At 37.5% G+C, this 20,384-nt stretch overlaps 2 protein-coding genes across 4 annotated transcripts in view; one reads left to right on the top strand and one right to left on the bottom strand.

The window, feature by feature from the left end:
- Positions 1-5,408, top strand: part of LOC107678403 (long-chain-fatty-acid--CoA ligase 6-like) — a 34,808-nt gene extending 29,400 nt beyond the window's left edge. Inside the window, exons 16-22 of one of the 2 annotated variants that reach the window (XM_016473639.1) lie at positions 119-191; positions 1,575-1,663; positions 1,890-2,006; positions 2,449-2,592; positions 2,705-2,806; positions 3,287-3,358; positions 4,754-5,408. In XM_016473639.1, the coding sequence (XP_016329125.1) occupies positions 119-191; positions 1,575-1,663; positions 1,890-2,006; positions 2,449-2,592; positions 2,705-2,806; positions 3,287-3,358; positions 4,754-4,894 (738 nt within the window). In that variant the 3' untranslated portion in view covers positions 4,895-5,408. Of the gene's footprint in view, positions 1-118; positions 192-1,574; positions 1,664-1,889; positions 2,007-2,395; positions 2,593-2,704; positions 2,807-3,286; positions 3,359-4,753 lie in introns of those variants that run through there. The other variant, XM_016473640.1, reaches the window with a different exon arrangement.
- Positions 5,359-20,384, bottom strand: part of LOC107678406 (bridging integrator 3-like) — a 66,709-nt gene continuing 51,683 nt past the window's right edge. The window contains exons 7-9 of one of the 2 annotated variants that reach the window (XM_016473642.1): positions 19,709-19,850; positions 16,050-16,184; positions 5,359-6,975 (exon numbers count right to left, since the gene is read on the bottom strand). In XM_016473642.1, coding sequence (XP_016329128.1) covers positions 6,829-6,975; positions 16,050-16,184; positions 19,709-19,850 — 424 coding nt within the window. In that variant the 3' untranslated portion in view covers positions 5,359-6,828. Of the gene's footprint in view, positions 6,976-9,147; positions 9,434-16,049; positions 16,185-19,708; positions 19,851-20,384 lie in introns of those variants that run through there. The other variant, XM_016473643.1, reaches the window with a different exon arrangement.

The raw sequence follows: 20,384 nt of genomic DNA on the forward strand, positions 1-20,384 counted from the left end.
TATATATATATATATATATATATATATATATACATGTATGTATATATGCATGTACATATTGGTGATATTCACCAGTATTGGTCGTGATATTGATAGGCTTTGTTTAATATGGTTTCAGATTTTTGAGGGTTATGGGCAGACGGAGTGCACCGCTGGATGTACCTTTTCTATGCCTGGTGACTGGAGTGCAGGTTTGTGTTCATGTGTCTTATAGGCCTGCTTTAGTTATGAATGACATACTACCTACTAGTTTTGAAAAAGTATTATGCATGGATACCCAGATGACCCGCTACATCAGCCAAAATGTGCAGTGTTTGACATGATTTCTATGCCTGGTGACTGGAGTGCAGGTTTGTGTTCATGTGTCTTTATAGGCCTGCTTTAGTTATGAATGACATACTACCTACTAGTTTTGAAAAAGTATTATGCATGGATACCCAGATGACCCGCTACATCAGCCAAAATGTGCAGTGTTTGACATGATTGTTTCCAGTGTGAACAACAGAAAGCCAAATAATCCATGATTTTATCACTCAGACAGTATTTCGGATGCAACTCATTTCATAAAGAACTTACTTTGCCAGCGTTAAAGTAAGTTCTATGTAGTATGCATGCATGTAGTATGAATGCAATCCAGACATTATACATCTGCCATGTTTTTCTTTATCATGTGACCTGCCAGCGTCATTTGTCTCATGTTTGTGAAATTCATGAGTCATGACTCCTCTCCCCACAGCCTTATGTCAAAGTGCTCAGAAAAAGTTGGCGATTCTGATACTTTTTGCCTACTTTTTGTTGTTATGAATGCTTTGAATTCAGACATACTATTCATTTCATATACAGCTTTTCACCTATTATATTGTAGGGAAGAAGGCAGATTCGAATGCAGGGATTAACTTTAAAGCTTTCGTTGAATTCAAAATGCTAAATTGCCATATTTATTTCTGCACTTGCTTAATCAAAGATGCAGCAGAATAATGAGGTCATGTGACTATTGTTGCATAATGTGCTTTTTCACATACATCACCATTCAAAATTTGAGGTTGATCAGATTTATTAATGTTTTATGTCTCTTCTGCTCACCAAGGCTGCATTCATTTGATCAGAAATACAGTAAAAACAGTAATAATGTGAAATGTTATTACACTTTTAAATCATTTTCTTTTTGAATGCGTTTTAAATATATTTTCTTTTTTCAGCATCATTACTCCAGTCTTCAGTGTCACATGATGCTTCAGAAATCATTCTGATATGCTGATTTTCTTATTATCAATGTTGAAAACAGTTGTGCTGCTTAATATTTTTGTGGAAAACATGATACGTTATTTTTCAGGATTCATGAATAGAATCTTCAAAAGAACAGCATTTATTTGAAATATTCATCTTTTTGTAACAATGTCTTTACTGTCACTTTTGATCAATTTATTGTGTCCTTGCTAAATAAAAGATAAAAAAAAAAATAACAACTGACAATCCAGTATATACTACAGTATGCTAGTGTTCACCTGTGATTCAGCTACTGTTCTGAGGAATCATGTTAGGTATGTTTGTCCCGGTCGGATGTGTTTTTTCAGGTCATGTCGGAGCTCCTTTACCCTGCGCTATGGTGAAGTTAACCGACATCCCAGACATGAACTACTATGCCAAGAATGGAGAAGGAGAGGTCAGTATCTGGATCACGGTGGGAAATGAACCCACCAACCAAACATGGATACATTTTCTGCAATTAGGGGGAATTTTGGGCATCATCTACCAACAGTTGTGCAAAGTGACCCATAACATGGGCCTTACTATATGAGGGTTTCTGGGAGAACTTTTGACAAATCGATGAGCTAAAATGAATAAACTTCCCTATGTCATTTAACACTTTGGTGTCTTATACGTGTCAGATCTGCATCCGGGGTCACAGCGTCTTCCGAGGGTATCTGAAGGATGAGGAGAGGACCGGAGAGGCTCTGGACGCTGACGGCTGGCTTCACACTGGAGACGTGGGACAGTGGCTGCCGGTGAGACCCTTCAGCTGCTTCAAATCACTCATTACATGCTATTTGTATGCGGCATATATTTCACCTTTAAAGGGTTAATTCACCCAAAAATGAAAATTCGGTTCCCTCAAGTTGTTCCAAACCTGTATGAGTTTGTTTCTTATGCTGAGCACAAAAGAAGATATTCGGAAGAATGTGTGTAACCAAACCAAAAGCCATTGACTTCCATTGTGTGGGAAAAAAAATACTATGGAAGTCAATGGGAACCAGCAACTGTTTGGTTACACGCATTCTTTAAAATATCATCTTTTGTCTTCAGCAGAAGAAAGAAACTCATACAGGTTTGGAACAACTTGAGGGTGAGTAAATGATGACAGATTTTTCATTTTTGATCCATCTGTCTCTTTAAGACTCTCTGAATTGAGACCCCGTGTGAACATTGGCCGTCTCTCTGGTCTTTCAGAACGGGACTTTACGCATTGTAGACAGGAAGAAGCACATCTTTAAGCTGTCCCAGGGCGAGTACATCGCTCCCGAGAAGATCGAGAACGTCTACACTCGCTGTGTTCCTGTTCTGCAGGTCTTTGTGCACGGAGATAGTCTACAAGTAAGTGTACACACTTTTAAGTACAGCCGTTTTGGGCATCAAGCTTAAACGGTATCCTTCTGTTTTCAGTGCCGTCAAACTGACTGCAGTCCTTGTGTTTCTCTGTGTTTAGTCTTATCTGATAGGAGTTGTAGTTCCAGACCCAGAGGTGTTTGTCGACTGGGCCAAAGAAAGAGGGGTCGTTGGATCATATGAAGAGCTTTGTCAAAATCCTGTGAGCTTTAATGCCTTACACAATACACACACAAATGTAGCTCCCTTTTGGACACCAGTTTGTCACCAAACTACATTAGCACTTATGCACACACTGTAATTTCTCAACTTAGTGTGAGATATCAATAGTTTTAAAGGAATAGTTCACCCAAAAATTTAAAATTTGCTGAAAATGTACTACTCACCCTCAGGCCATCCAAGATGTTGAGTTTGTTACTTAATCAGAAAAGATTTGTAGAAATGTAGCATTATATCACTTGCTCAGCAATGGATCCTCTGCAGTGAATGGGTGCCGTCAGAATGAGAGTCCAAACAGCTGATAAAAACATCACAGTAATCCACTCCAGTCCATCAGTTAATGTCTTGTTCTGATGAGGATGAGTACATTTTCAAGCAGATTTTCATTTATGGGTGAACCTTTCCTAAACTATTCAAACTGGATGGCATGCTCATGCACACATTAAAATGACATTTCTGGCAGGATGTGAAGAAAGCTGTGTTGGAGGACATGATGGCAGTGGCGAAGGAGGCAGGACTGAAGTCATTTGAGCAGGTAGAGGAGCATTCTGGGTCATTTACAGCTCAACTGATAGTGTGTGTCAATCATCACATATGATAAATGATTCATCATGCATTGTTTTTAAAGATGTATAGTATGGAAATACATTTACAAAGGAGGTCAAGCAGGTCAGAGAGCTCAGCAGGGTTGAGCAGCTTGCATTTTTGTTAAAGCACTTGCATAAAATATTAAAATATGCATTACTGCTGTTGTGAAGTCGAGGTTAGGCTAATTTTCAAAGCAGATGATTTTTTTGTTATGCCTTGCCAATGTAATTCCTGTGGGTGGAGCTGGTTACATGTTAACCCGGGGTCTTCAGCAGTGGTCTGCCAATTATTGCTTGATCATTTTTGTGAAAGAAAAAAAAAAAACCTTTATTATTATTAATATTATTATTTTACACCAGTGGTTCTTAGGCAAACTTCCAAGGGGGCCTAAAAATGACTTTAAATGATTCAAAATAAGACAAAACATGGATTAAAATAAGCTAAAGTAACTAAAAATCTATATATTTCTTATTTTAATTCACCCCCTCAAGAACTGTTTGTTTCCTTTGAAGTTTTCCTTTTCCAGTCTTGGAAAATCTGAATATATGAAGTTATGAATGTTAAAAAATACAGTTTTAATAATTTTTATAATAACTCCAAGCTCTATATTATTTTATTAGGTAGAAATTAAGTAAAAATTATAAAAAAAAAAATAATAATTTTAAAGGGCTAGTTCACAAAAAAAAAAAAAAAAATCATAATTTACTCACCCTCATGTGTCATAACATTCCAAACCTGTAAGACTTTTGTTCGCCTTTAAAACACAAATGAAGACATTTTCAATGAAACCTGAGCGATTTCTGTCCCTGCATTGTAAGTTCATGCCTCCAAAACTTGGACACTTCAAAAAGTTCATGAAGAGATTATGAAAGAAATCCATAAGAATCAAATGGTCAAGTTTTCTGAAGAGACATGATTGTTTTATACGATCTATTTTAGACACTTTTTCTACATATAAACTTTGATGAACGCACATACATAGATCACATCAAATATGTGAAATGGAAGCTCAACCGTACTTGTTTGACACCAGAACAAATGAGGTTCATTTGAAAACCCATTTGAGCTTTGCATGAGTTGTTGCAAGTATTTTTGAGCGTTTTTGGGTGAATTATCACTTAATCCTTATCCAGTAAATAATAGAACCTTGATACGAATGAGAGATGAACAACTATTAAGGAAAGTCATGGAGCAAACAATTGAAGGCATTGGAGTCAAATGTTAAGAACCACCGTTTTACACACAAATATATAAAGCTGGATTTTGTTGATGCGTGTTCATGATTATGCACTGTATATCAGAGCAGAGCTTCAGTTTCAGCTGCTTTCTCTCGCTTTCTCAGGTGAAGGACTTATATTTGCATCCTGATATGTTTAGCGTGTCAAACAGCCTCCTCACGCCGACCCTGAAGAGCAAGCGTGTGGATCTCCGGCGAGTCTTCAGCGAGCAGATCGCACAGATGTACAGTAAATCATCCATATAGACCTCACACGCTCTCCACATCACATTATCCAGTGGCTTTCTCGAAAACATTTCAACTAACTTAACAAGACTTGCTAAATAAGCCAGATGTTATACTGACAAGAAACTGTTCTCCGTAATTTATGATAAATCATCTTGAAGACTGACGTCTTCTCATGTAGTGATCTAGGTCCGCTTTCAGAGTTTGAACTGAGGTCATGTAGGCCTGACACAGACACACTCCATCCTAATACACAGTTCAGGAACATTCGATTTGGGAACCGATGAACTTAACGTAATGAATAGCTTTTCAATCAGTAGATGTTTTAGAGTTTGTAATTATGAGGTTGAAGCTGCACCTCTAAAGAACAATCTGTATGAATTTCAATGCTTCATTTCATTTGTTGTGAAATGACTGTGCAACAGTCTGTAAATGAGCGTTTTCAACTGTAAATGTTTGACTAATTGCAGCTGATAGAGATGTACTGTATTTTACTTCATTTTATTGACAGAAGAATAAAGACAATGCCTCATTACAGATTTTCCTTTGCATACCAATCACAGCTCTAACGGACACAATCTATAAAATCACAGCTGTTGTTTGAACTGCAGATCTGATCAGTTCATGTGGATGTCACTCAGGAAACGTTGTGCTTTAGTGCACTGAGCTGTTGCTTACAAAAATACTTAACGGGTTCATTCCCAAGTGAATCACAATCCTGCCCAGACTGCAATGAGTGCACTGGACATCATAAAATCAGGAGACAATCGGTGAACGTCCACAACCAATTTACTGTAAGAATGTTTGACAAACAACAGCAAACAGTTTGTTCAAAGGAAAACTATTTGAGAAATTGAGAGACGCATAATGCACACATTTTTGGAAATCATAAGGCTGTGGTCCAGAGTCTTCGAGAAAATGTTTTAGATTATTTCAGAAGTCGGAAGCAAAGCAGGAATGTAAAAACACTGTGTAATGCTTACATTGTTTCTTGGTAGACTTGCACTGAATTCAGGTTAACATCAAACAAGGCACATTAATAATCCAATTGAAATATTGTCAAACTCAACCAATAATCTGTACAATCAAGGCTCTTCCAGTTTCTAAACACTAGTGATTGTCAGCAACTGATGCTCTTCACAACGCTGACATTGAGATGAAAATGTGTGGCTTAAAAAATCGTCCCTTGTGTAATATGGCTGTAAGACTACTGGTAAATAAACTGGTCTTTCCTTCATTACAAATACAGTGAACACAAACACAGGTCAGATAAAAAAGAATAAATGCTTCACGTGTGTCAGTAGAGGGAGGCAGAGTATCATTTAAATGCATGTAGTACATCACAGAATCCACATCAGCGCTGGTCTCTAGAAACTAAGGCTAACATGATTTCTGTTAACAGATTGCACTGTAACATATTTCCAAGATATCAATCATCAACAATTCTCTGCACTATTCGCGTTACATTATTTTCTGAAGATACTTTTAAAAAGCTGAAGAACATACTATTGTAGTGTTTGAACTACCGACAACAAATGAAATGTTCATTGTGTATAGAAAACTAAGTTTTAGCATATTATAACTTGAAAATTAATTTGGCCTCTGGTGAATGGGAAAGCTTTAAGATTAACATGTAAATGATCTGTTAGAAATTCAATCGTTGGTCAGTTGTAGTGACTGTAATGACAAAAAGAACTGACAAGAACAGAACAATTAAACATGGGAAGGTTTGATTAGCAAAAAGTAACTGGAAAAAGGTACAAACGAAACGAAACAAAATTACATGCTTATATGAGAATCTGAACACGTTTAAAACGTTTTACAGTATCATTAGTGTTTTCTGATGGCTTCATCTGTCAAAGATATACAAAACAAGACTTCTACATTATCAACAAAAAAACGAATAAATAAATGTTGACGTGACTTCATTAAAACAGAGTAAGACGTTTTGTGTCTCAGTCGTCGGCCACGATGGACAGCGCGCGCAACTCGTTCAGTTTGGCCTCGTTCTCTTGCTTTCGCTGTTCATCTGTCAGAGCGCCCTGGTCAATCTGATCCGTCAGTTCAGTGAAGATATTGTGCATCTCGGTAAAATAGGCCACCTGACAGAAAACAAAGGGAAAGAAAGGTCAAGTAAACACACATTTCCAGCATTAAAATTAAAAAGACACAAAAAAAATGACATTTCAAGCTGGAGTTTTACACCTTTCCAATTAGAGTGTTCAGAAAACGTTAAATTGCAATCAAGTAAGACTTGCTCCCTGTTTCTTTGTCACTTTACACCACAACACAAAGCCACTTAGTGAATTAATGCGCATTAGTGGTGTAATTGGTCATTTTTATGTATCTTATCTTCATGCAGTCACAGGAAATGATGGGAAAAGTAGTTTTGCAGTACAATATAGTAAAAATACAGCTGCATATGATCAATACCACCTAGCATCTGACATGATTCATAATGGACACGCCCCTAAAAGTCAAAGCCACGCCCTTGTATTCACACACCCTTTGAGTTGGAAACTCAACAAAACCCCCCAAGTTTCCCATTGACAATTACGCCACTGTGGTGGTCTTCATCATGTACATATGTGACCCTGGCCCACAAAACCAGTCATAAGGGTCAATTTTTTCGAAATTGAGATGTATACATCATCTGAAAGCTTTCCATTGATGTGTGGTTTGTTAGGATCAGACAATATTTGGCCGAGATACAACTATTGAAAATCTGCAATCTGAGGGTGCAAAAAAAATCTAAATATTGAGAAAATCGTTAAAGTTGTCCAAATTAAGTTCTTAGCAATGCATATTACTAATCAAAAGTTTAGTTTTGATATATTTACAGTAGGAAATGTACAAAATATCTTCATGGAACATGATCTTTACTTAATATCCTAATGATTTTTGGCATAAAAGAAAAATCTATCATTTTGACCCATACAATGTACTTTTGGCTATTGCTACAAATATACCCCAGCGACTTAAGACGGGTTTTGTGCTCCAGGGTCACATGTGATGATTCTGACAGGACACAGCCCTGACCAACCTAAAATAGAAAATGACTGCATATCTGAGGCCATTGTTGGGTTTAATTTGTATATGAAATCACTTTATGCTAAATAAAGAACTTGACTTTCACAAACAAGGGAGTTTCTTCACTCCCGCTCAAAAAGGAAAACCAAACTCATCCTATGCTACGGCACAGAGATAACACTCGTGGGTCTGTGGGTAGCAGGTGACCCTGATCTTCTGCGATCGTTGTGTGAGTGTCGGCTGAAAGCTTTCTTGACACGTCCCGCCCCTGCTCTTCCCCCGGCCCGTGAGTCAGGGGTCCCGCGAGAGCCGCTTTGATGATTAATAGCCTTTAATCACATTACAAGACTCCAGGAGGAGTGGGCCGCCATCGAAAGCGCTGGGAAATACAGCTGCTCGGCTCGCAAACCTACACACAGCACATTTATTCAAGCTGCTTACTGTATGTGTGTGCTCACAAACAAATCCACATCTACTATAGCCTTAAAATTCTTTAAACATTCTCAAGACAATACGAGTGGAGTTTGTCAGTGCAAAACTCGCCACCATGTTGCTAGGGTGTTGCTACAGTATGTTGTTTTTAGTAAGTATTTTTTAGCATGTGGTTCTGAATGGTTGCTAGGGGGTTTCTTACTGGTCCACCTCCAAGTCACCTAATTTTAATATTTTGTTAAAGGGACAATTCACAAAAAATTTAATTCCTGACATTTACTCACCCTCATGTTCGTCCAAACCTGTATCTTTAAAGAAAATTTTGACTTTAAGTTCATACAATAAAAGGCAAGGGAGTGCAAAACATAATATTAAACCCTACTGCCTTCCATTATACAGACAAAACAAAAACACAAAATAAAATCCAATTATAAAGGTATGTCATAAAAGGAGGTAAGTCATACGAGTTTGGAATAACATGAGGGTGAGGGTTAACTATAACTGTAAGGGTATGTTCAAATCACTGACCCTAAATATGAGCAATAATAACAGTGACACTTCATTTAGCAATACCACTATAAATGTTTCTGAAAAGAAGAGGCTGTAAAAGCAAAGTCTGAGTGGCTAAAGTCTGTCTATAACATGGGGCGATCAATGTTAAAAGCCATTTCCTCTTTGGTCTTGTTAGCTAGAGATACGCAGCAGAATTTCGATTGATGAATGCAACTCAACTCCATTGTTCATATAGGAGCCATTGAGTTCAGACACCCACGGATTGCAAAGACACTTTTTAGGGTTTTTGTATAAATGCGGCACCAAACACTGTGATGAAGCACATCTCTTTTGAATAGATTGTGTAAACTGCCTCTGGGATTGCTCGAAATGACTTCAGACTCTAATCAAAGACTCCACGCTGGCCGTCAGTGGCACTCTGTGATCTATGAGAGGCCAGTTCCTGCCCAGTGCTGAATGGAAGCGGATACTGGTCTGTCCTGTTTATGGTGGTCTCACCACATGAAGAGCGGAGAGGGGATCTGTTTGCCGTGCAGCACGTGGGGCTGGAAGGAAAACTAGTTCAGAGGAAAATCCGCCTTGGACCTGTCAGGGATCAATCAAAACAACCAATGAATGATGCCGCCACACACACAAGCTAAAACGCAGGTACGGCACCGTATTTATGTCTCAGCTTCAGGGGGCACGCCCACAGATGGTTCAGTGAGCTGTATGATACATGTTGCACAGACCGGAGCTTTATTAAAACGGCAAGCTCTAATTTGATTGGTTGGTCTTAGGCAGCTTTTGGGAGTTAAGGTCTGTAGAAACTACAATTCAAGGATTTAAGTTTGTGTGGTTCGTGCCATCATACGTTTCAGTAGTTTAAGGCAGTTAGTAGCAAGAAAACGTGGCATCCTCAAGAACTGCAGAATCCTGATTCAGAGTTAAGTCCATTAAACAATCGGTACTTATTACTTTCAGATGGAAGTATATTCTGACCGCAAAGTCAACACACATTTCCAGTCATTCCTTTGCTGCTGTCTGTTTAACTATTTGTGGAGACAGCTGTGCCATGATTTGAATGAGATACCACACCAATCTATTATTGTGGTTTCGTCGATTTTAGATGTATTGCCCTTTAAAAATCACACACAGAAAAAACAAAATCAAACTGTGGTCTTTGTTGAACAAATCATACAGACAGACCCTTCCTGTTTAAGCGGGTGATTCTTGACCAGAAAAAGCTTCAAAGGGAATTAGTATTTATGCTTCTGTCACACACGCACTAATATATTCCAAACACATGCCTAATTAACTAATTAAACATATACACACACAAATTGTAACACACTGTGTAACACACAGTCTACAATGTAAGCCACAGACATCCAAAACTGAGTCTGTCTACACATTAAGCATTACGTCGCCTCAGAATACTCAACCACGGACCAAGAAGCTGTAAACACAAGGCTACCTATTAAGTGTCAATAAAGTGAAAGCAAAATTTGGTAAACATGTTTCAGCATTGGAATGGAAATCCATTTAGAACAATTACTGAATTTGTAAAACTGTCCATTCATCCATTCTTTACACCACTTGTCCTCTGTAGGGTTCCAAGGATGCGGAAGCCTGTTGGCCAAGGCCGGGAAAAACTGGATGGATGACCAGTCCATTGCATGGCTAAAGCTAAAGTACACGTTCCTTATTCGCATTCCACTGCAGCTTGAGGACATTAAGCGTGATAGAATTTTTGTCATCACCACAGTCCGCTGTTGTTGTCCAGGACAACAACACGTGCGAGTAATTTGGGTGCTCAAAAACAAAAGGTCTAATAGGTAGTGTCAATACACTAAACAAGTCCATCAGCGCTCACGGTCAAAAGAGAATACTCTGTTGGAGATGTAAAGGAACATGGAAAATGAAGTATTGCCAGGACTTAAACTCAGACATACACGCATTCATATTCACACCAACTGACAATTTAGTGTTTCCAATTAACCTGACCTGCAAGTCTTTGGATTATGTGGGAAAACTCAAGGAAGTTGGGACATTATTGCTGTGAAGTCACAGTGCTCCATTTAAAGTTGTTGATATTGTAAAATTACCCATGTGATGTTAGTATCCCAACAATCAATGGACCTGCTGGATTGGGTCTCAAGCTGTTCTTTAGCATACCACCACAATAATTGTTGAATTTGATGCACCATCTTTAGAACACAGAGCATTTCTTGAGACCCCTGCATTCTCTTCATTCCAACACACTCTATCTCAGGGGTTTCCAACCCTGCTCCTGGAGAACTACCTTCCTGCAGGCTTCAGTTCCAACCCAGCTCCATCACACTTGCCTGTAATTTTCAAGTACTCTTGAACACCTTGATTAGCTGGTTTAAGAGTGTTTGATTAGGTGTGGAAGTAAACTCTCCAGGATGGTATCCCTCCAGGAGCAGAAATGGCTACTCCTGGTCCAGCAGTTTCTGAAAGACAGAATGTGTCCTATGTAAACGCCCAATAGGGTGACAATGTAATTATCTGCGTCATTCACTTTGAGTACATCACCATGGGGAGTCAGTGTTTGCTGAATGCATCCAGAGTAGACACAACGCATGTATTGTTGAACAGGTTTAGACCATTTCATAGCACTGAAACTGCACTCATTAGAGTAACAAATGACTTGCTCTAGTGTTGCTGGACCTTAGTGCTGTGTTTTTGATACTATCGACCACACCATTCTCTTGGATAGGCTCACAAATTATGTTGGAATTAATGGGATTGCATTGGCATGGTTCAATTCGTACTTATCTGACCATTATCAATTTGTAGCAGTTAATGAAGAGGTATCATATTGATCACAAGTTTTGTATGGAGTACTGCAAAGCTCAGTACTAGAACCGCCATTGATTTTCACCCTGTACTGAAGATGAGGTTTGTGAATATATTTCGTATGAATCCAAAGAGTTCCCACTCGTACGAGAAGTCAAGACTCAAAGAACTCAATGCAGTGACTTCTGGGAAACCAGTCTGCGGGTGTAAATTTGTCTCATTCCGTGGCCATTCAGGATGTACGTGCATGTATCTCTCTTTAGGCCAAATTTCTATTTGTCCTCATCCCCTGATATATAAGGCTGTGTGTTTGTGTGCGAATGACTCAGCAGGATGAGGGACTCTCAGCATGACTGAATGTTCGGTGAGTCAAACTGTGTCTACTCCAGGACTACTGGAAACCTAAACACAAACTGTCTGATCTGACGCCCATCAGATACAGAGGGAGGTAGCGTCTCCACACTGCACCTATAGTAATAAGGCCTGCGGTCTCAGGAGTCCACCTACACCCTCTATCTGACAGAGAGACACCCTCCTCTACCTCATCACAGAGAGCTGTTGGTTACTGTGTCTTGGAGTATGTGGGTGTTGGAGGTATGGCACTCTGGGTTACAGAAAGCGCTTGATCAATGAGACTTGGTCATCTGCTAGGCTTCTCTCTCGCTCTCTCTCTGCTGCCCATCTGTTAGTTGAAAGCTCGAGGAAAGACTGCATTTCAGGCCTGATCTATGATCAGCTTAATACATTCATGTGTTCATTTATTTATAACCTTTATTTTTTCCACAGAGCACCCACATCTGGTTTTCAATAGAGCAAATGACAAAAGCGTAACATCACAAAGTGTTGCTACACAAAAACAATCACAAAAGACTGTTGTCTCCATAAAGTTCGCAATGGTTTTAGCTAAAGGAAGTTTGATGTTGTTCCATCCATGACATTTATAAGCTGAATTCAATTGCTGTTTACTAGTCCATACTAGTAGACCAGAAGACAAAATCAGCTTCTAGATGACTCCAGTTACAGACATGTACACCTTGTTATCAAATAGACAGTTCCAGTTCTGGATGCTGATTGGTTAATACAGTGCTCTAGTCTTGCTAAAATACATATAAGTGATGTACAGTCAGATGGTCACCATCTCAAAAATAACTGACTGGGTCATAAGCCACTTTTTTAGGACTACTGAAAGGTGAAAATATTATGATATAGACTTAAAAATAAAGGTTCCCTCACAGTGATGCCATTGAAGAACCATTTTTGGTTCCTCAAAGAACCCTTCAGTGAACAGTTCTTAAAAGAACCATTTTTTTTTCTAAGTGTGAAGAACATTTCATAACCTAAAGAACCTTTTTTCCACTATAAAGAACATTTTTTGCAGAGGAAGGGTTCCATGAATGTTAAAGGTTCTTGATGGAACCATGCCAATAAAGAATCTTTATTTTTAAGATTGTAGGGATAGAATTGAGATGTGACACAGGCCAGATTCCAACATGCATGCCCCACCAAGTGACTTGTCAGCTCTCTGTGTGTATGACGTCATTGTGTTTGTCATCATGATGGCTGTTTCTTGTTTGGTTAATCCTTCTCAGGCTAATCAGATAACGCAAAATCAAACCTATTAACACTTAACATTCACATTAAGAATAATTTTCTAATTAAGTAAATGTATAAACCAAAATGGAGCAAAGAAAATATGAACATGTTATTTAAAATTTACAAAGAGTACTATTTGGGTAAATCGCACAACCCCAGTCAAAAACATTTTAGATGTGAAATCATATTTTGATTACTGTAATATAGCAACAAAAATGCTTTTGTTCATACATCATTTAAATAGTAATTAAATAAATGTAGTTGTTTTCTTATAATACAATTTTAATAATAATAATAGCAATCATTTTCACATTACAGTACTGAGACGTGAGAGGGGCACAATCTTCATGAAAATGTAATTCATCTGTTATACCAGACCTATATAGTTCATGTTCAAGTAGACAGCTAGGAGAAGCTCTCTCTCAAAACTATCAAGATGGCATTTTTTTAGGATCACAGGGCACTGGATCAGGTCCTGACAGACTCAGACCTGACAGATCTCGACTGCCCACTCTGCCCTGAGCCGTTAAGATTATGGCTTTTAAATGTGTGATTAACCCACCAAGAAAAGACCTGCCTGGACTATTCAGCTTTAACACCAGCTCACAGTTAAGTTAGTGTTGTAAAACACTCTGTAAAATAGGTTATATCCACCGTACTTACAGGATACGTTTGACTCAACAGGCAGATGACAGCAGAGGTGATCCTTTAGTTTAAAACTTTACTATTGTTTATGCTTCTTAATGCAACTATATTAAAGTTTAAGTCCATGTGTACTGATATCATATGTGATGTCTGACTAGACTGCATTATCTCCACTTATACACACACCGGTGCACCTGTATGAAGATTAATTCATTATTTATTAGCCAGGAATGGAGTGACTCCAACAAAACTAAACAAAAAAAACAAAACTGTTTTTGACTTGGCTTTTCCTCTTTTACTACATTCATTAGATTCTAGTGTTTAGCTCTCTCTCACACACACACACACTCTCCTTAAAATAACACAGTCTGAGCTGTGGACATAAGCAGGCAGGATTGTGGGGGTTAATCACATTAGAGAGAGGGGAAGTGTGTAGAGTGAGACAGTGTGTGAGCGCAGCATAAAGGAGTGTTTCTGTGTGTGTTACTCAGGGTTAATCACATTAGATCTGGGTGGAGGGAGCGTAAGCTTTAAAATTTACTACTATGCGTGTGAGGGTGTTTCTTCAACTTGATTTTTATTGATTTTGATTTTTGGAAACTATTAAAAACAACATATTTTTAAAAATCTTTTGTTAAATGAATATAAAACATTTTACCATGACAACGTTATTTTTTAACGCTTTTTGAACTTTTGTCAAACTCTGAAAAAAGCATGAAAATATTTAATTGTATGCATTTAGGATATATAAAATGAGTAATCTTGAAAAATGTTATTACAGTATAAAATAATGGTTTCTATTTTTATATCCTTTAAAATATAATTTATTTCTGTGATGCAAAGCTGAATTTTCAGCATCGTTACTCCAGTATAAAGAAAAAAAAAAAAAAACCTTAGGAAGACAAGAGGTCATATTTTATACAATGTGAATTAAGAAAATGTAAATTTATTTTATTACAGCCACAACACTGCATTTTGAATTATTTCCTTATTTTTGTACATATTTATATAAAATACGTAAAATATTTTTGTCCCAATGTACATAATTTGCACAGTACACTTGATCAGCATTATATATTGTACCATCATATATTGTAGAATGAGACATTTTTATTGTATTTCTCCTACTTCATTCTTGATCTTCTACCGTCATACTTGATTTTCTACTTGTGTCATAAAAAAATGTAAGTGCACTTATAATAGGAAAACGCATCATAATTTAGTTTAATATGATCATCTTCCATCTTCTCTGGCTGATTTTACTACTGTCATTTATATATATATATATATATATATATATATATATATATTTATTATTAGAATTATCAGTGTTGGCAACAGTTGTGCTGCCTAATATTTTTTTGGAGACTGCGATACTTTTTTCAGGATTCTTTGATGAATAAAAAGTTAAAAAGAACAGCATTTATTCAAAATATAAATATTTTCTAACAATATAAATCTTTGCTATCACTTCTTATCAATTGTACACATCCTTGCTGAATAAAAGTTTTAATTTCTTAAAAAAAAAAAGAAAGAATAAAAATGTACTGACCCCAAACTTTTGAACGGTAGTGTATATTGTTAGAAAAGATTTCTATTTTAAATAAATGCTCTTCTTTTAAAGTTTTTTTTCATCAAATAATCCTGAAAAAAAGTATCACAGGTTCCAAAAAAATATTAAGCAGCAAACAGTTTCCAGCACTGATAATAAATCAGCAAATTAGAATGATTTCTGAAGGATAATGTAACACTGAAGAAAATGACTGCTGAAAATTCAGCTTTACCATCACAGAAATAAATTACATTTAAATTAATAATATTTCACAATATTACTGTTTGTAGCCCTTGGTGAAAATGAGATAATAGAAAAACGTTATTTTACATCATATTAATATTTCACAATATTACATTTTTCTTGTATTTTTGATCAAATAAATGCAGCCTTGATGAGCATAAGAAACTCCTTTAAAAACATAAATCGTTCTGATTTTTAATCAAATCAATCAAATCTAATTTTTGCACGGTAGTGTATATATATATATGTGTGTGTGTGTGATAGAAAATATTAAATTATGTTCCCAGAAAATCCATGATATGGCCCACGTAACTTTAGTTTGAGTTTTTTTTTTTTGCATCTGAGCTGTGTATATTTGATGCTCACCTGAGCTCGTATCAGAGCCTCAAAGCTGGGCTGAAAGTAGTCGATGCGGCTGTTGTAGAACTTGGGCATCTCGTCCAATAGCTGCTTGTTCTTGGCTTCAAAGTCTTCTCTGACGGGCTTCAGTTCTTCCCTGGCCTAAAAACAAAACACACACATAATGCAGCAATAAATAAAACCAAGACTACTGCCTACCACAGAATGACTTGCCATTTATTAAAGCATGCTGTTATGGTGTGTCATTAGAATAACAACAAAACAATTGTCTGAGGCCAGTATATTTTCAAGGGTGTGGAGGTGTGCAATCACTGATCAGCACAGCGGAAGGGAGGGGAAGTGCTGACCTCTGCTAGGATATGACCTGCTTTCTATATATGCCACAGGCCATGTGTAAATGTGATTGCAAACACACTATCGGTTCTCCTATCCTCTACGGCCCTGCTGAGTCCTTCAGTGTGTGTGTGTGTGTGTGTGTGTGTGGGCGATGGGCTGTACATGTATGTAGAAGTTTTCCAGGCACCCATCTGTATCTGTTTGTACGTGTACAGTCCTTCACATTTCAACATACACATGCATAATGACCCAGAAGTGTGCAACAAAAAGAACAAACAATTATTGTTTGCTCATGTTCACTGGATCGTGTTACCGTGCGCGAGTGTGCATGTGTGTGTGTGTGTGCGAAACCCAATTATCCCACAGTGTGTGTTGAGCGCAGCCTCTTGAAAAAGTGCAGCTGAGTTGAGAGGCTTGTTTCTCTTGCGTGGGTGAGTTCGCTCGCATGTATACATGTGCTCTGAATACTTCTGCACCCATCCAGAGCAGCTTCCTTCACTTGTTGCTGCGTGCTAAAAAAATTCCAGCCAGAACTGTATGAGAGTGGACAGATTATAATAAACCCGATGACTCTTAAGGTCCAGCACACTCCAGAACAAGCATCCACTACAGGAAGGTGTATAAAGACCAGATGAAAACGGTGTTGTGTGAAGGGTTTCGTATTTTGGATGGCTTTGTGTCTTTCTGAGCCCTAGTTGAAGTCAACATGAAATCAAAATTGACCTCACGGTGCTGCAAGGATGACGTATTTTTAGAGGCCAAAACCCCGAAATGAGCATTTTAGAACTTCCGATTCCATCATCCCAAATTAAATGGGCTTTTCGAATGGGTTTTTGGTAGGGCTGCCCCTTTAATAGTCAACTAAATGTTATTTGACTAGAAAAGGCTTAGTCGACTACAATTTTATTAGTCGGGTAGTAGCTGAAAAAAAAAATGGTCCGTGTCCATGATGAATAGATTGTTAAAGGCTGGTTCTTGATGTAATTACAGTGTATCAGGCAGGAAATCCAAATGTAGATAAATGTTCACTATTAGGCGCATATCCAAGTGTTTGTGTGGAGTGGGGAAGCTAAAGCCAGCTACTGCATGACATGAAGGCACACTAATCGACTAATCACTTGAACAATTATTACTCAACTAGAAAAATCTTTAGTCGGACGCAGCGCTAGTTTTCGGTTACATCTTTTTTTCTATGACAAAAGACAACAGTAAAATACTCTTGTGATTTTTTTTTTAAACATTTACTTGTCTTGAAAAAGTTAGTAAGTGGTTAAAGGAACACTCCACTATTTTTGAAAATAGGCTCATTTTCCAACCCCCCTAGAGTTAAACAGTTGAGTTTTGCCGTTTTCGAATCCATTCAGCCGATCTCCGGGTCTGGCGGTAGCACTTTTAGCTTAGGCTAACTTCCATCAACATAACCAACTACACAAACTTAGTCCCAGCTAGGTAACTTCCAACGTGACTGGCACTATTTTCAGGCGCTGCGTAATATCATTGCGCCTGCTGCACCCATGGTACGGTCTAATCAGATTCAATGATCTATGCTAAGCTAAGCTAAAAGTGCTACCGCCAGACCCGGAGATCGGCTGAATGGATTCGAAAATGGTAAAACTCAACTGTTTAACTCTAGGGGAGTTGGAAAATGAGCCTATTTTCAAAAATAGTGGAGTGTTCCTTTAAATGGGACTACAGAGGTTGTCAAGGACATTAAAGTTCATCACACTCAACAGGTAAACTCATCTACTCACACTAGTAGCTTTCACAGCCTCCGTGTGTTTATAATTGCGCTATAAACTCAAACGTTCAGGGAAAATGTTTTTTTTTGTAAATAAAGATAGAAATAGCTGTTGGTGACTTACAGTATGATGTTGAAGTCATGTGACTTTGGTGTTTTTAGTTTATAACCTATGTTTAGCTTTTTACTCCTGGTGATTGTATTGCTTCAAAATTCATAGTTTGTGTTCATTTGTGAAAATTATCATGAAAAACAAAATGTAAGAATCATACAATTTTGTTGGTCACAAAGCTTATTTTCTCGATTCACTTGAACACACATTCCTGTTCTTATTTGAAACAATATCCCGTTTCACTCAGAAATTTCATGTGGACATTTCATGAGGTCTGATAGCAAAATTGATGCAGATATGTGCGACAAATGAACAAATGAATGCCGGTCTCTCAATTAAAATAAAAAAAATGAAATGCTCTCTGGTTATATATGTGCTTAAACACAGAATACATCTGATCTCACTGTTACGTTCCTAATTTTAGATGACGGAATATGCAGTGGTGTGAAAAAGTGTTGGCCCCCTTCCTGATTTCTTATTTTTTTGCATGTTTGTCACACTTTAATGTTTCAGATCATCAAACTAATTTAAATATTAGTAAAAGATAACGGCCAACACTTTTTCACACCACTGTATAACTTTAAAATGAAAGCAATAGGGAACTACTACAGCAAAAATATGGTGTTAACTCGATGCATATTATGCATTAAAAATAGCTATAATTTGTCAGCAATTACATGCCATATGACTATACCTTTTTGCTGCACGTTTGTTGCAGATATGGTTTTATATTCAATAGCTCCTTGTACACAAGGCAAATTTTAAGACAGAAGCAGTGTTTCAATTTCTTTTTTTAAACTTGTCCATTTGTACTGAAAATTCACACTCGGAGCAAACAAACCTTAAGATGTGAGATTTATCCATATATAAGGTGACAGGATAAACCTTGTGAAAATAAGCAACTGTATGTGGCCTATTAATGTAGAATATAGTGTGATGAAGGCAATGAACTGCAAGGTAAAATATTTGCAACTCTCATTATAGCGGCAGAAGGAGTGAATGCCCCATCTTTGAGTTAAAAGAGAAAATCATCTTTTACATGGAGTTTATTTACTATAGATTGTGCATAAGCTGGACAAGTCTTAAAATCTCACACAAATCTGTAATATGATTTGAGGGTCACGTTTTATTTTAATGTGTCCTTGTTACAGTGTAATTGCACAAATAAATACTGAGCAATATTAATTAACATTTACATACCAAAGGGTTAGGGTTTGGTTTAATTTTACTATAGTAAAATAAAACTTTACCAATTTGATTTCTATCTTTCCCTTTTCATGTAGACATGAGCTGTTTGTTTCATCTACATAGAAAACAGCTACCTGGGGCGTTACCAACATGACCGCTGAGTAAACTTGCATTAAAGGATTTTTGGTATTAGTAGGCGATCAGTCACTCATTGAAAAATGAATGGCTGAAATTGCAACGCTGTCGGAAAGGAAGTCCTGCCTTTCAATTAAATGGAAGAACTGGTTGTACCTGATGGAGTTTGACCATGATGGGCCCCGTCTTCTCTTTTTCTTCATATTTCTCCACTTTAGACTGGAGTCTCTTATAATCTTGAAGAGCCTGTTCCCTGCGTTTTACCGCCATGTTCAGACTGGGAAACACACTGCTGTACCTGTGTACACAGAGCACAGACAGAAGAGAAAATGATCAACGTGCACGTAACACAGACATAAATTACAAGGCAAATCATTAAAGGGACAGTTCACATAAAAATTAAAATTCTCTTATAATTTTCTCACCCTTAAAGTGATAGTTCACCCAAAAATGAAAATTTGATGTTTATCTGCTTACCTGTTCCTATAGTGTGGAGTGACCAAAACGGCACACCAAACACAAACAGATTTCACTCACAAACAACCAGAGTCCTGACTGTGAACACAGGAAATCTCGCAAAATTTCTCACTGTCAAATATGATTTTAGAGTAAATGGCGGACGATGGGCAAAAAGAAATGGCGAAAATAGTGTTTGGACCGCTTTTTACAGAACCTTTGCAGAAATAAAAGAAAAAAAAAATATTTGGATGAAGTCGTGGAGACAAATTGAACATATTACAGTGCGAACTGGAGGGCAGGGTTGCCAGGTCTGCAAGACAAAACCAGACCAATTGCTATTCAAAACAAGCCCACTCGCGTTGCACCCCCGCCC

The sequence above is a fragment of the Sinocyclocheilus anshuiensis genome, unplaced genomic scaffold, assembly GCF_001515605.1.
Source record: "Sinocyclocheilus anshuiensis isolate Anshui unplaced genomic scaffold, SAMN03320099.WGS_v1.1 scaffold112, whole genome shotgun sequence".
Taxonomy (NCBI): Eukaryota; Metazoa; Chordata; class Actinopteri; order Cypriniformes; family Cyprinidae; genus Sinocyclocheilus; species Sinocyclocheilus anshuiensis.